At 49.1% G+C, this 12,391-nt stretch overlaps 1 protein-coding gene across 5 annotated transcripts in view; it reads right to left on the reverse strand.

Moving 5' to 3' along the window:
* The window catches only part of SORBS1 (sorbin and SH3 domain containing 1), a 172,869-nt gene that overhangs the window by 32,519 nt on the left and 127,959 nt on the right, over positions 1 to 12,391 (reverse strand). For all 5 annotated transcript variants that reach the window (XM_027112105.1, XM_027112101.1, XM_027112102.1 and 2 more), the window contains 3 exons: positions 6,521 to 6,693; positions 3,782 to 3,867; positions 614 to 781 (listed from right to left, as the gene is read on the reverse strand). In XM_027112105.1, coding sequence (XP_026967906.1) covers positions 614 to 781; positions 3,782 to 3,867; positions 6,521 to 6,693 — 427 coding nt within the window. The remainder of the gene's footprint in view (positions 1 to 613; positions 782 to 3,781; positions 3,868 to 6,520; positions 6,694 to 12,391) is intronic.

Below are 12,391 nucleotides of genomic sequence, written 5' to 3' on the forward strand. Positions count from 1 at the left end.
TCATAATTTCAGCTGAGAAACGTCAAAATTAAGGCAACAAAGGAGATCTCTCTCAGAGAGCGCTTACCCTCCGTGGCTTACCCTAACTGCAAAAACGGTCTGGCTTTCAAAATTCCTCAGTGAGGCTTCAGCTCTACTGAACACTTCAGTCAATTAAATCGTCACAGGATACCAAGTGGCTGCATTGCATGTAATACAAGTTTCACTAAACCATCTTTTCAAAGAAGAACCTCGTAATTGTCCACCCCATAGCTACTAATGCATATGAACTAAGGTATAGGTTTCTAAGCAAAGTGCACAGGCAACACAGTCTCATGATAAAATGCAGATGGAGAAGACCAGACTCATGAAGGCAGCCGATGCTCTAAGGCATGCATTCAGGTTGTGCGCCAGCAGATCCCGGTCCCGCAGCCAGGCATGCTTGGACATACAGAGCACAGGACATGATGGGAATCATGTCCACCGACCAGCCAGAGAAGAGCCAAAGCAAGCCTAAGGGAAGCCAGGATGACAGATGCTGTCTGGAGAGGTAATTTGGCCTACAGAGGGCAATGCCGAGGGAAGGCAAATATTGCTTTGGGTCAAGCAGCAGATCGAGGTGACCAAAACAGACCTCTGACCCAGATTTCCTTTTTGCTGTATCGTCTATATTGAGGAGGTCCCCAAAGCGCTCATTAGTGATAAATTGATGGTGCGTCGGAATGACGCCCGTGTGGCGTCGAGCTGCAATATCGGCTTCCTCTTGCTCACGCTTAAGTCGTCTCTGGTCCGCTAAAAGTTTCTGCCATGAAATTGCATAAAATGGGCTGTGAATCATCTGGTCCAGGGTATTGGAAAACTGCCAACAAAAACAACTAAGGAAAAAGGTGCTGGGTCAATAGGGAGGAAACATGTTGGGGGGGCTTTATGGCCGCAACTGCAAGGTTCCCGCTGTACCCACCCACGTGCGCTCTGTGTAGGGAGGAGACAGCGCTGCGGGGAGAAACCGGGGGAGCACTGGGCTGCGGGGAACGCTGGGTCCCATACGGTTACGCTGTCTGCAGACTATCTCCCAGCTCAGCCAAAAGCCTCCTGCCTCCTGGCACAAGGCGGCCAGGGCATCCAGGGGGTCCGTCCGGAGCATTCACGAGCATGGAGCACGGTGGGAGGCTGGAAGTGCTATCCTTCCCTCACTCAGGCAGTGATGAGTTCCCATAGTGGGACCAGGGCTGGCTGATTCCTCCTCCTCAAATCAGGCTATTAAAACTGCTGTGGGCTTTTATTGTGTGGTTCTGTGGCAAGCAGGTCGTCTTTGTGCTTCCTATTCCTGCTACTTTATGCTCAAGAGAGTAGAGATACCCATTTCAGAAAACGTGGCACCCCTTCTCCTAGGCCAGCCAACCCTTCCTCCGAGTACGGTTGTTAGGAGGCCTCAGCACATGCACCGAAGGCTATTTATGTGACTGACAGAAAGCATCACTTACCTTGTACTTCCTACTTAACTGTTTCTTCCTTAGGTGAAATGAAACTGAGTTTAAGGGAACGAGGTAGACTATAAATGCAGGAGATAAACTAAGAATAATGGTACCTGGGTTTAGAAGAAATATTCTCTCCTAAATTAAGGAAATAGTCATCTATTTCTATTTTTAAAGGCCTTTTAAAATAATTAAACAAGGTTCCATTTAACTAAATGTCCTCATTGACTACTGAAAGGACCCTATGGAAGAGAATTTTAATGTGTTTTCTTACTCCATACCAATCATACCTTCCTGGGATTAATATTCTTTGCAGGAAAGCATTGATTAGTACTGATCATTCTGAGCATTCTCAATAACGCATTAGTCTTCTCCCAGCAGGTAATTAAATGCCTTAAGTGACACCTAGTCCCAAAGGATGGTGGGCCCACTCCTCTATTCTTCTCCAGGGTCTACCAGTAATAAAGCAATAACTCGTCAAATGGCTGTGGGATTCCCAGTGCTCAGGTAAGTTGTGGTAAAGATTAAACGAGAAAAGACGTGAGAAAGTGCTTTGTGAAGCACGGTCGAGCCCTGGTTTCCAGCTCTGCCTCTGGTACAAGGTAACTGGCTATGTGGCCCGAGGCAAGCCACTGTCCTGTGGCAGTCCTTTCCTGGATAAAACAAGGGAATTGCCCAGATGACCACTAATGTCCCTTCCAGGACTGACAGGCTCTTGTTTTCTGAAATGCCATTATCATCAATGTTAATAAGAAGCCACTTGCATGGAAAAATGCCAGGACTGGCATTCCCTGAGCTGGGACATGTGAGTTGTTTCTGTAGCAATGGGAATGGACAGATGCAAATGGAGCAGAGCTCCCTACCCAGTGTGTGACTCTGACCTCAGCAAATCCATCATTCCCATAGTTTAAACACATAAGCCAAAAAACAGGGAGAAAGACCCAAGGATCTGTGAGCCAGCGTCATTCAGGAAACAAGCTGCTCACCCTCTAAACTGCTAAACCAGCAAAGTAAAATCTGCTTCCCATGTGGCAGGCAAGAATTCTACCACGAAACCTGCCATGTTGGATGCTAGGGTTTATCATCCTGAAATGGAATGTCACCTTCCCTCATCACAGCAGGCCAGGCTTCGATAGGTAGAATCTTGTATCTCAGTGACAGTGACAAAAAGGAGTCTGTTCTGTGGCCAGATGGACGTCCACTGTGAGTTTTTCACCATGCTATCACAAATAATTCTGTCCATCAAATGCTTCCTCCTGTTTCTTTCCACAGACAGGCGCAAATGTCTTACTGAGCACTGTCTGTATTGTGCCCAGAGAAGGGCAGAGCTGTGGTTTTATTTGTCCTTTGTCTCTCTAGCTGGCAGCAATGATTGTTACCCTCCAGCTCTCTTCAATGTCAGCCTTACCCTAAATCCTTAAGGAAAATCCCCGTAAGCTCTGAAACCAACTCAACAAAACAGCACAACACAGAAAAAGGGCTTCAGACTTTACGGGGAAAGGGACAGAGTTGCATACACACGAACACCTTCCCTTGCTGCCACCAGGTTCAAAGCAATTCTTCCATCTCTTCATTGCAAGAAAACACTCATCAGAGCTTGTTTAAGCTATAGGACCCTTTCTTCCGGGAATGCAAAGTCTAGAAAACATGCCTCGTCATAACACTTCATCACAACAGCAGCTTGTGATTTTGCCCATTCAGCTGATGTGCAGAACTACCTCTTCCTAAACCCCAAGAGAACGCGTTCCTTTCCCGGCCCCGTCAGTCAGATTGCTGCAGTACAGACATTTCAGTAGCTGCAGGACAAGGTCTATATCCTGAAGTTCTGGGGGAGAGGGGTTATCAACGTTTATTGGGGTATCTCTCTTCTTCTGAGTTAAAGGCAACTTCTTCAAACTGTTTTTATAAAATGTATCATGGGCATTATTCTTTTTCAGTTTCCTCTTTCTCCTACTGCATATTTCTCAATATGAACTGTGCTTTGTGCCAATAAGAGGATGGATTTCCCTGGAGAGTAATAAGGCGGGGGTTAGGGGGAAGGACTCTAGGTTCCCCTTAAAAGGCACTGAATGCAGTGGTGGGCAAGCTCTTTCTGAACTTCCCGGGCAGATTTGGCATTTGGAACTTAGCACCTTGGGGAAAATCAGTCCTACTCTTTGGAAAAGTGGACTAAAAGAGGAGTGACTGAGCTCATGTCATATAAAAAGTCACCTGTGAAAATCCCAATGTTTGCTTCTAACTGCTAGGCCAAGCCACCCCCCTGAATGTCTACTTCCTTCATATTTTTATCTGCACAAGAGCTAAGAGATTTCAAAGGGGGCGATTACCTCTTTATCATCATGACGTCTTCGAATAAATTCTTCTGTGGATTCCAAGTAATCAGCTGGTATAAAATGCCTTGGTGATTCTGAATCTTCAAAACAATAAAGTAAAGTTAAAACAGGCAAAGATTTAGTGGGAAACCAGATTGGGAAAAGATTTCACCTTTCATCCATGACAAATATCAAGTTTGTACCGTCGTCGTTTGGTGGTCAGTATTCAAATTCTGAAGGAAAAAAAAACAAATGCCCTCCCCCTCCCGATTTCTGGATTTACCTGTGAACTAGTTTCATACAAAGAAAACTAATCAGAGGCAAAAGGTGAGCAAAGAGAGGACCGTCTTTGAAAAGTGTCCCTATTAAGAGGCGTGCAGGATCTTACAGGGACACACACTGTACACTCACACACACATACACAGGGCCACCGAGAGAGGCTGCCTCTCAAAAAACCTCAGGGTGAATTGGGATTGGTGTGAACTGCAAGGGGTTCAGGAGTTCAAATGAACACATTTCTCAGATGAGCTAAACGGCCAATTTTTCTTTCGAAACAGAGTTTGGTGGTTAGTCTAAATGACATGGGGGATCTGTTTTTAAAGAAGTGCAGCCACTATGAGCCATGATTAATTGCCAAGCAAAACAAACAGAAAACAAAGGACGGACCAGAAAATGAGCACCAAGGGCACACGGGAGGAGGGAACAAAGCAAGCAGAGTGGAGAGATGGGTGAGGTGAGACTGGGCAAATACACAGAAGGCCACCTCCGAGGGACGTTCCCAGTTCACTTTGGGGGTTGTTGTTCCTGTCCAGGCTGTGGTCTGAGTACGGCAGAGAGTTCCCATTACTAAAGGCCGTCAGGCAGACCTCCGGGGCCGCGGGTCTCTCCTGAGGGGGCTCTGAGATCCGGCTCAGCCTGGCCATGGTGTGCCGGGAAGACAGCCGTCTGGGAACCAAGGGCCTCCCCCCGGAGGGGGGCTCGTCCTGATGGGGCTGAGACCCCCTGGGGGGGTCTGGCTTCTGGCCTGAGAAGTCCCCGGGACAAAGCTGTCTGGAGGGATGCTGGAAGGGCTTTTTCAACCGAAAAGGGAGGGGGCTCATTAGGTAGATGTTCCTGAGGAGTGTGCCCTTGTCCCCCCTGGGATCCGGGCGCCAGTCGGGCCGCCGGGAGGTCTGCTGCTGCTCGTGCCTACGGATGGTGGTGAAGCGGGTGTAGGAGGCCGGGCAGGTGCCCTTGCACTTGTTGAGGCGGTGTTTGGGGAAGTCTCCGTGAACGCTGCCGCTGCTGCCCTCTCGGCTGTCGCTGGAGATGTTTGAGCAGCGGTCCAGCTCGTCCGAGCAGGCGGAGAGCGGCTCGGAAGGCACGAGGCCCCTGAACCCCAAGGTGGGGTCCGCCGTCCGGCTACACGCTGGGGAGGCGTAGATGCCCCCAGGGTTCAGCCCGCCTGCCTCCCTGGGCCGGAGCTTGGTTGACTCCAGGAGGGACTCAGCCGAGCGGGCAGAGGTTAGGCCGCTCCGGGCCAGCATGGGCGTGGGGGACTTGCTCAGCCGGCCGGACAGGTCCAGCGACGGCATGGACCGGGACCGCTGAATCAGCTGCTCGAAAGCTGTGATGCGGGAGGAGACGGTGTGCTTGGGGACGTGCTCCGAGCCTTCCTGGTTGGGGCCCAGCTCGCCCCTGGCCAACGCCAGGCTGCTCCTCTCGAAGTGGGAGGCAAGATCCCGCACACTGGAGGAGGAGACGGACCCCAGGAAGAGGCCGGCCCGGTTGATCTGGTGCATATCTCGGTAGAGCATGGTGAACTGTGGGCCAGCCTTCCTCAAGAGTGGGCAGGGCCTCCTGGCGCTGGTGCTGTACTCCTGCAGGCTCATGGTGCTGCTCGACCTGCCATCGTAGTCCCGCCGGGAGCGCACGAGCAGGTTCTCCGCGCTGCCCCCCACTTGCAGGGGGAGGCCTCTTTTGGAATCATTCAGAGGAACCGAGACACAAAGGTTCTCACAGCTCTGAGCCTTTTCCGATGGCAACAGGACGCTCTTCTGATCCTGCAAAAGAGCGCTGGGAGCAGAGAGCCTGGGTTTGAATTTGGAGGGGAGGATTTCCGAAATGCAGGCTTTCGCAGCGGACAAGGGTTTCTTGTGCTTACACCCGGGGCCTAACGCACTGCTAGTGTGAACCGCTCGGCTATGAACTGAAGATGAAGAAATCATGTGAGCATTCCCACCTTTATGATCCACTGGAAAGCATGCAGAATAAAATAAACAGACCCATTAGGTTAAAGCTGAAAGCTACAAGAAAAAAAAAAAAGGAGAGGAAACATGCTCGTTGGTCATAAGGGGTGTTTTGTCTTTTGTTTTAATTTCCAGTCGATGTCCGGAAGCAAAATAATCTGTGCTGCAAAGCAGGTGCAAAGATGCAAAGAAAAATGGCCACCCTGCTAGAGTTAGGAAAAGCTCCGCTAATTTCTAAGACAAGGGAATCAGAACAAAAAAGAGAGAGATGCTTCAGGGAGAGCAAGGTTGGGGTTCAAAGGAAGGGAAACTATTCGTACCAGAAAGAAAAATGGCCGGTGAGATACTAGGGGAGGGGACTACAAGGGCTCCGTGGCCTGGAGATGGATCTCAACAAGTCAAAACTCATCCCAGTCGCTGGAGGTTCACCCTCGCTGTCATCACCCCAGGAATGGGTGTGGACGGGCGAGAGATATCCTGATAGCCGTGTGGATGGGCGAGAGGCCTGCAGGCTTCGCCCAGTTACCTTTAGTTGAGGCCGAGCTGGATGGCCTCTTGAGCCCACTCAGGCCCTGGAGAGGGATATCTCCTCCTTCCAAGACGCTTTTATAAATCTGCCTCTCATTCTCCAAGCTGGTAAGATCCCCGGGAGCCCCATCTGATTCCCTCTTCACCGCGTGGAAGTTGGAAGAATATACACTGAGAACAATGAAATTTTAAAAGAGAGAAGAAAAAAAAAGAGAGAGTAGGATTTAGTATTTTTAACAGTTTTCTAAAAAGCACATTACCAGCTGAGGACAAGGAAACACACTTCCTGGCATCCCAGCCAAGCACCGTTCCTTCTAAAGGGCGTTCTTAGTTAGACACAGAGCTCTACAGACAAGGCAGGCCCACAGTGCCCCGGAAGGCTCAGGAATCGTGTCTAAACAGCAAGGTGCTCTATTTGAGATGACTGCCTTGTGTTTTAAAAGAATAACTCTGAGAAACACTGCCTGGGGATGGAGGGCAGGAGGGGGGCCAGACAGGAGGAGGTTCTGGGGGCCCAGTGGTTGCACTCAAGATGGGACAGTCGAGGACATGAGTGGAGCTTCTGACATGTTGCCAGCCAGAGTTGGCCATTTCAGGTCCACCACCTGGATTATTTTTCTGGGTTGTTCCTCACAAGTGCTTTGACCAATGGAGCATTAAAATCAACAATGAGGGGCTTCCCTGGTGGCGCAGTGGTTGAGAGTCCGCCTGCCAACGCAGGGGACACGGGTTCGTGCCCCGGTCCGGGAGGATCCCACATGCCACGGAACGGCTGGGCCCGTGAGCCATGGCCGCTGAGCCTGCGCGTCCGGAGCCTGTGCTCCGCAATGGGAGAGGCCACAGCAGTGAGAGGCCCGCGTACCGCAAAAAAAAAAAAAAAAAAAAAAAAAAAAAAAAAATCAACAATGAAAGGAGGTGGCCCAGCTGCCTAGGGTCTCCAGGAAAATCAGCCCCCAGCTGCAACCGGAAGCTGGGATTCTATATATTCTTATCCCATCCACTGCTTTCAAAATTTGTATTCAGCACCTTATGACATGTATTATGAGTATAAACTATTGCTGGTTTATATCCTTCATTTATTTTTATCTTGTTGAAAGTCTAGGTATTTTTGCAAGTTACCACAAATCCTTTTTGGAATGAGGTGGGGCACAGAAAAAATTAAGAGCGCCTACTCGCTGAACCCTCCCCCTCCCCTAATTCCAGTTTTCTATGCCCTCCCCCACCAACACACTGACATGTGGGCACGCTCACACACTCACTCAGATCAGTGACAACCCCTTTTCCACAAAAGCACTCAGGCTCCTGCCAGGCTGCTTTTCAGTTCTACCAAATTCCATCTACCGGCATCAATATGGAATTTTTCCAGCTCTAAAGATGTAAACAGCTTGATGAAATTACTTCATCCCAATATTATGAATATTATCAAATGGAAAGAAACGTTTAAGGAATTACGACAGCGAACACCCATATACCACCCCCAACCTAGATTCTACAAGGAACGCTGGGCTGCATTTGCTTCCTCATACATCTGTCCGTCTCTTTCCTTCTATCCATGCCTCACCATACAATCATTTTTATACTTCCCGCAGACTCTGGGTCCCCAGAGTTACACACAATGACGGCAACAGCAGCCGTACACCCTGCTTGTTGAGATGGCCTATGTGCGGGGCACCGTGCTAAGTGGCCGATGATCATTCTCTCTTTAACTCCCACGAACGGTCCTACTTTCCCCATTTTCAGATGAGGACGAGCCACTGGGAGAGTCAGGCACTCATCAAAGCTGGCGCAGTCAGTGCACGGGCGGCGCTGGAACTTGAGCCTTGTCGTCGGGCACCACAGACGGTACTCTCGGCCGCTCTAACATTTCCCTACCACCTAGGAGGCAGCACCTTCCAAGAGCCCAGGCTTGCACATCACGGGGAAACAGGACTTAAGAATGCTGGAGCTCCGTGTGTGTCATCACTGCTGAGTGCTACCTGCCACGAGCATATCCAGAGCCAGGAGTCAGAAGTGGAAAAGAGGTGGAAATTCCGTGGTAGGACAGGCAATGTCTCTACCTCAAAGTAGTCAAGTTCCCCGGAGCAATTCCATTGCTTCCAGCACTGGTAACACCCCCTCCCAGTCACCAGCACTTCCCGGGCCCTTGCCATGTGCCCGCCACTGCTTGAAGGGCTTCACGTGCTCTATTCAGGGGACTGCCGGGCTATCAGGGCTCTCCCAGGCCCCTCCTCATTATCTCTGGCCTAGGTCAGGGGGTCAAATCTCTTCCCCTTTCCTCGGCCAAGACAGGAGAACATTATTGGGAATCTAAGGGGAAAGAAAACCAACCCTCAAAGCTGAGAACAAAAAGCATGTGAATATGGGAGTTCCCTGGTGGTCCAGTGGTTAGGATTCCACACTTTCACTGCCGAGGACGCGGGTTCAATCCCTGCTCAGGGAAGATCCTGTGAGCCCAGCGGCATGGCCAAAAAAAAAAAGAAAAAAAAAGGCACGTGAATGAAGTGAGTCTACATGCAGCCCTCCAGGGTTCGTGTCTCAGAGAGAGGCCTCTGGAAAGGTCGGGATGGGGGAAACACTCTTTATTTGCAGGCGCCCACTAGACTATCTCGGCCACGAGTATGCTCAATAAGTATCTGAGGAATGAATAAAAGGTCACATTTTCTGAAAGTAAAAATTGGCATGTATGATCTGATTAAGGATATGCTTTAATTTGCGAAATTATGTATTTAGAAATTCTTTTACAAGTATAAGGATTATATCGCATTCACTGAGGGCTCTTAGCTCCTGAAATCAGTGACCCTGGAGTCATCGGAGGGGTGGAAAGAGAAAAACTACAGGGAATTAGGACGGCCTGAGCTCAGGCTGGCTGTCCTTACTGGTGCCCGCCTGGTCCCTGCTGGGAGGTGCCCACTCTCACCCACAGGCTCTGGGACAATGCCTGCACCCATGCTGCTTCTGGCTCTCCTGCTTTTGCCTGCAGGTGGCGTTCACCGACGCCACCCAGGATCTGATTAATAAAAACCGTCACCTCTTGCTAGAGAGCTGAAGGAGCCCTAAAGGTGACTTGCAAGGTTGTGGCACTATCTGCCGATTTAAATACATGTAAGCTCTTCTAAACCGGCTCTAAGTATGAATTTCACAATGAAGGCAAATCTGCCCCTTTTCTAAACTTCCCCTTCACAGTCCACCCTCTTCTTTTTGGTTGCATTTTCTGATTTTGTCCTTCAGTTTAACCACGTTTCTCCTTTTTTGTACAACCTCAACTAAGGTCCATGCATAGATGTCCTTGAGGCTCACCGACTAACAGCCTTTTGCGAGGGGACAGTCTCTAAAGCCCCGCTCACCTTGGTCTGGGGTTACCAGACCTCCCTCGGCGCTGGGGGAGTGCCTGACGGCAGTTTCTATTCTGCTGTCCTTCCCCTTGAATTGCCTCAGCCTCAGTCAGAACCTCCCACCCAATGCCCCCTAGTTCCTCCTCACTTTGGTGCTGACTCTCGGCAGCAACCAGCTGCCTGACCCCATACCGCCTCTACTGCACCAGCTGTCAGAACATCCCTCCCTCCTGCCACTACCCCACCTCTGGCTTTAGTCCACCCGTTATCACCATTTGTTCCTGCTTCCCCACCAGAACAACAAACCAGCACTCAGGAAACCTCTCAGAATGGATTTGCTCTAGCCAATTGTTTTCTTTCTGATACCAAAGCCAGCATGCTTTTTCCACATGTATAACACTTTGCAACTGAGGGGCTCCTTGTTTCAAAACAGTATCTAAAAACTCTTGACCAATGTTTTTAAATATATCATCTCCGGCAGACCTAATGTTGGAAAGACGTATCATTTGTCCCACTGTCCCCAAAACCGAGGACCAGAGGGGTGAAGGCATTTGCAGAAGGTCACAGAGTTCCTGGGTCTTTGCTGTGTTCAAACAGATCAGAGAAGATGGGAAAATGAGCCAGGCTGATGGAGGAAAGCCCGATCAGGACGAGCAGCCACCAACTGCTTCACAAAACAAGTCGAATTCAGAAGCTCAGCCCTCAGTAGCCTGAGCTGAGCTGTTTTCGGTTCGGAAAGAGCAAGCCGGGGTGGGGGACACTGCGGAGAACTCACCCTCTGGCTGAGATGCAGAGCTGGCTGCTGAGTTTCAAGGGGGATTGAATAAAAACACACTCACCGAAAGGATAAAGTGAGAGAAGAGAGCAATCATCTTAGGCCCAACCGTTTCAATCGTGCTACCAGGAGGGCTCTGGAGGAGACAGGCAGGGTCCTGGCAGGCTGTGATTCCAGCCCGGCTCCAACGAGGAATGTGATTGCTGAGGCAAATCCACTCTGTTTAAGAACTTGGAAACAATCTGGTTCTCTCAGCCTCAATTTCTTTCATTTGCAAAACTAAAAGGTGCAAAGAGACTGTCCATGAAATCCACGCTCAAATCTGTAATCTATGTAGACCTTTCTTTTGAGTTCCAGACACAGACATTTAACTGCCTTCTACACATCCTCACCTACATGGTCCTCAGGCATCTTAAACCCAACCTGTTCCAAACCAACCCCAGCCCTGTTCCTCTGTCTTCCTTCACCCAAGCCAGAAAGCCAGGGGAATCAACCCCTTTCTCCCTCCCCTTGCTCCCCAGACCTAAGCAGTCACCAGGTCCTGCTTACTCCCTGCCCTCGACACAGCTCACATCAATTCTTCTGCTCCTTCCCTCCCGGGACTGCTCACGACCACTGACCACTCGTCTGTACCTCTGCAGGAAGCACAGCACCACTCCCCGAGCCTGCAGCTCTGACTCCCTCCAATCATATCTGCAAATCACTGCCCATGATATTTCTAGAGAACATCTCAATCTGTCCTTCCACTGCTGATTTTATTCATGCCACAAATATTTACGCAGCACCTACTAAGTGTCAATCACTCTCCTAGGTGGAGATTCAACAGAGGACAAAACAAAAAATTCCAGCCTCACTGTTTAAAACCATTTGGTGGTTGGGCTTCCCTGGTGGCGCAGTGGTTGGGAGTCCGCCTGCCGATGCAGGGGACAAAAAACATTTGGTGTTTTCAGGAAAAAAAAAAAAGAAAGTAACTCTTTCTAGACTTTGGGGAAGGGAGTCTAGACAATCTTAAAGCCTTTTGTACTGCATGAAAAAATTTTTTTGTATTTATAATGTAATGCTACTGTCATTCACTTTTTATTTGCTGCTGCTCTATAAAACCTTTCTTTCATTCTCCCCAAAACAGAGATGCTCACTCCTTCTTGGGTCCCATCATTGAATTGACCACACTGCATTCTGACTGTCATGTGCAAGTGTCACTTCCCAATGACACTCTGAGCCCCTTGAGGCCAGGCAGTTTATCTTACGAATCATTGCATGCCTGGTGTCTAGCACTGTTGTTCACCAAATACATATTAGTGGAAAAAATGATTCTATGAAGTTACATGCCTACAAGCACACAGATTTCTGACATTTTTAAGGCCCAGGGGAGTCTCTAATCTTTCATGTAGCTCTTTAGGTAATGATTTGTGTTTTGATCTTACATTGGATTAAGGGAAATAATGTTTTCTCTAGTGGACCATCACCATTTAGGAAAGAGCAGCTTGTTCTTGAGTGCCACCTGCTGGCCAAATAGAGTAAAGCTCTTTGGTTAGGCAAAAAAATGTATTCGTGCCAATCAATGCCGAAATGATAAGTCATGATGAAAATATACCGCTGACTTACAGATCTGATAACTCCAGGGAATTAAATTCAAAACGGGACATACACTATGATTACAAGTATGAAAGATATATTTTTTGAGAGGAAGGACTGATGTTGTATTAGGATATTGGGGCTATGGGTGAATTTCTTCCTTTCTCTTCCCAGGTCCTTCTAATAT

The sequence above is a fragment of the Aethalodelphis obliquidens genome, unplaced genomic scaffold, assembly GCF_003676395.1.
Source record: "Aethalodelphis obliquidens isolate GAN/ISIS:26980383/991018 unplaced genomic scaffold, ASM367639v1 scaffold11, whole genome shotgun sequence".
In the NCBI taxonomy this organism is placed as follows: Eukaryota; Metazoa; Chordata; class Mammalia; order Artiodactyla; family Delphinidae; genus Aethalodelphis; species Aethalodelphis obliquidens.